Here is a 1,652-nt window from a genome sequence, read left to right on the forward strand (position 1 = left end):
GTATGAGGACATAGGGACAAGGGACACAGGGACATGGGACATGAGACACCAACAAACTTCGTGCGAGTCGTGAGGACGATGACCGGCGCATACCTCCAGTTCCCGAACTAGCGCTGGCGAAAGCAGTCTCCATGACTTCCAAATTGCCGCTGCGTGAGTTGTGTAGTATTGCTGATGGTGCGGTACTAGCAAAGCGTGAATTTGAGTTCGATTCTTGAGAAGAAGAAAATGTCCGAGACCGACGATCGCTTTCAAATTCTTGCCGTGTTGACCCATTACGTTGGTCAACTATCACATCTGTCTCACGAATTTGTGTTGAAGAATTTTGATCATCTTCCTCATCCTCTTCTCGAATACTCGCATTTGTCAGAAATGTTGACGAGAGATGCACGGCTTTATCATCCTCGATTTGCTCGGACGACGGCTGCAGACCTACAAAAGTATCTGCAAAAAAGTCGGCAAATCCAAGACGGAGTGCTGGTTTTCGCTGCAGCAAAGCCACAAGCAGGTGGCGACACGGAATTGAAAGCTGCAACGTCGGCGGAAAGCGCAGGGGCTGTCGCTCAATATTTGCCAGAAGCTGCACATGATTGGCACCACCATAAGGAGGACGGCCTGCTAGCATCTCAAACAGAATGGTGCCAACAGACCAGAGATCAGCTTTAGCGTCATATTTCTGAAACTTAAGAATTTCCGGCGCCATATAAAGCGGAGATCCACATAATGTCTCAGCCATGGACGTCGTGGCCAAGTGCCTAGCGAAGCCAAAATCCGCTATAGCAATAAGAACTATTGTCAGCTAAAACATTAAGAACATTTAGTCACCGACAATTTATGAATGTACCAATTTTTAGCACTGAAGTAGCCGAGTCCTCAACTAGCAGCAAGTTCTGTGGCTTGAGATCGCGATGGATGAGATTGTGTTGCCATAGGCACTGCATGCCCTTGGCTAATTCACGCAAAAAATGACGAGCCACATTCTCCGAGAGAAAGTGACCACCACTCTGTTGTTGTTGTCGCCGCATATAGTGCTGTAAGTCGCCTCCAGCACAAAATTCAAGTACAAGGTACATGTGCTTGTCGGTCTTTTTAATTTCGTACAGCTTTACAATATTCGGGTGGTCAATCTGGCGCATGATGGCAATCTCCATCTCCAAATTGGACAATAATTTGCCGTTAAGCTTATGCAGCGACAGCGCTTTGATAGCTACCGGCGTCTTGCTCATTTTGTGGTAGCCCTTGTATACCACAGCAAACGAACCACTGCCCAACTTACTCGTAACAATGTAATCACCGATGGATGCGCGTCCGGACATGGCGCCCCGCGAGCGATAACCTTGTTCAACCCTTGGCGACGGACGAGAGAGTGATGGTTCTTCGTACAGTGCGCAATCGGAAGTGCCGAAGGCGCGTTGCAAGTAGAATGTGGTGTGGAGCACGCATATGAGGGTAGGGCAGAAGTCTCGTGACGCGGAAATGTTTTAACCAATCCAATTACGCAGCAGTATTTTCGTAGTTGTGATGTTGCCAATCATACCCCTGTACTGACGGAGACGGACGACGGTAACTGCAACATACGACTGCAGGGACAAGCAGCATTCATCCACATCAACTGAAATCTCGATCAAAAGGGCATTGATGATAAATTGTCT

General features: G+C 48.0%; 1 protein-coding gene across 1 annotated transcript; it reads right to left on the reverse strand.

Moving 5' to 3' along the window:
• Positions 1–93: 93 nt before the first annotated feature.
• PHALS_04228 (ulk ulk protein kinase) lies at positions 94–1,316 on the reverse strand (the record flags this gene model as incomplete). The annotated part of the gene is made up of 2 exons (XM_024718300.1): positions 94–774; positions 845–1,316. Coding segments are annotated over 2 exons (1,153 nt in total), but the record flags the coding sequence as incomplete, so codon positions are not given.
• Positions 1,317–1,652: the final 336 nt, after the last annotated feature.

Source organism: Plasmopara halstedii (genome assembly GCF_900000015.1).
Source record: "Plasmopara halstedii genome assembly, contig: Scaffold_2543, whole genome shotgun sequence".
Taxonomy (NCBI): domain Eukaryota; phylum Oomycota; class Peronosporomycetes; order Peronosporales; family Peronosporaceae; genus Plasmopara; species Plasmopara halstedii.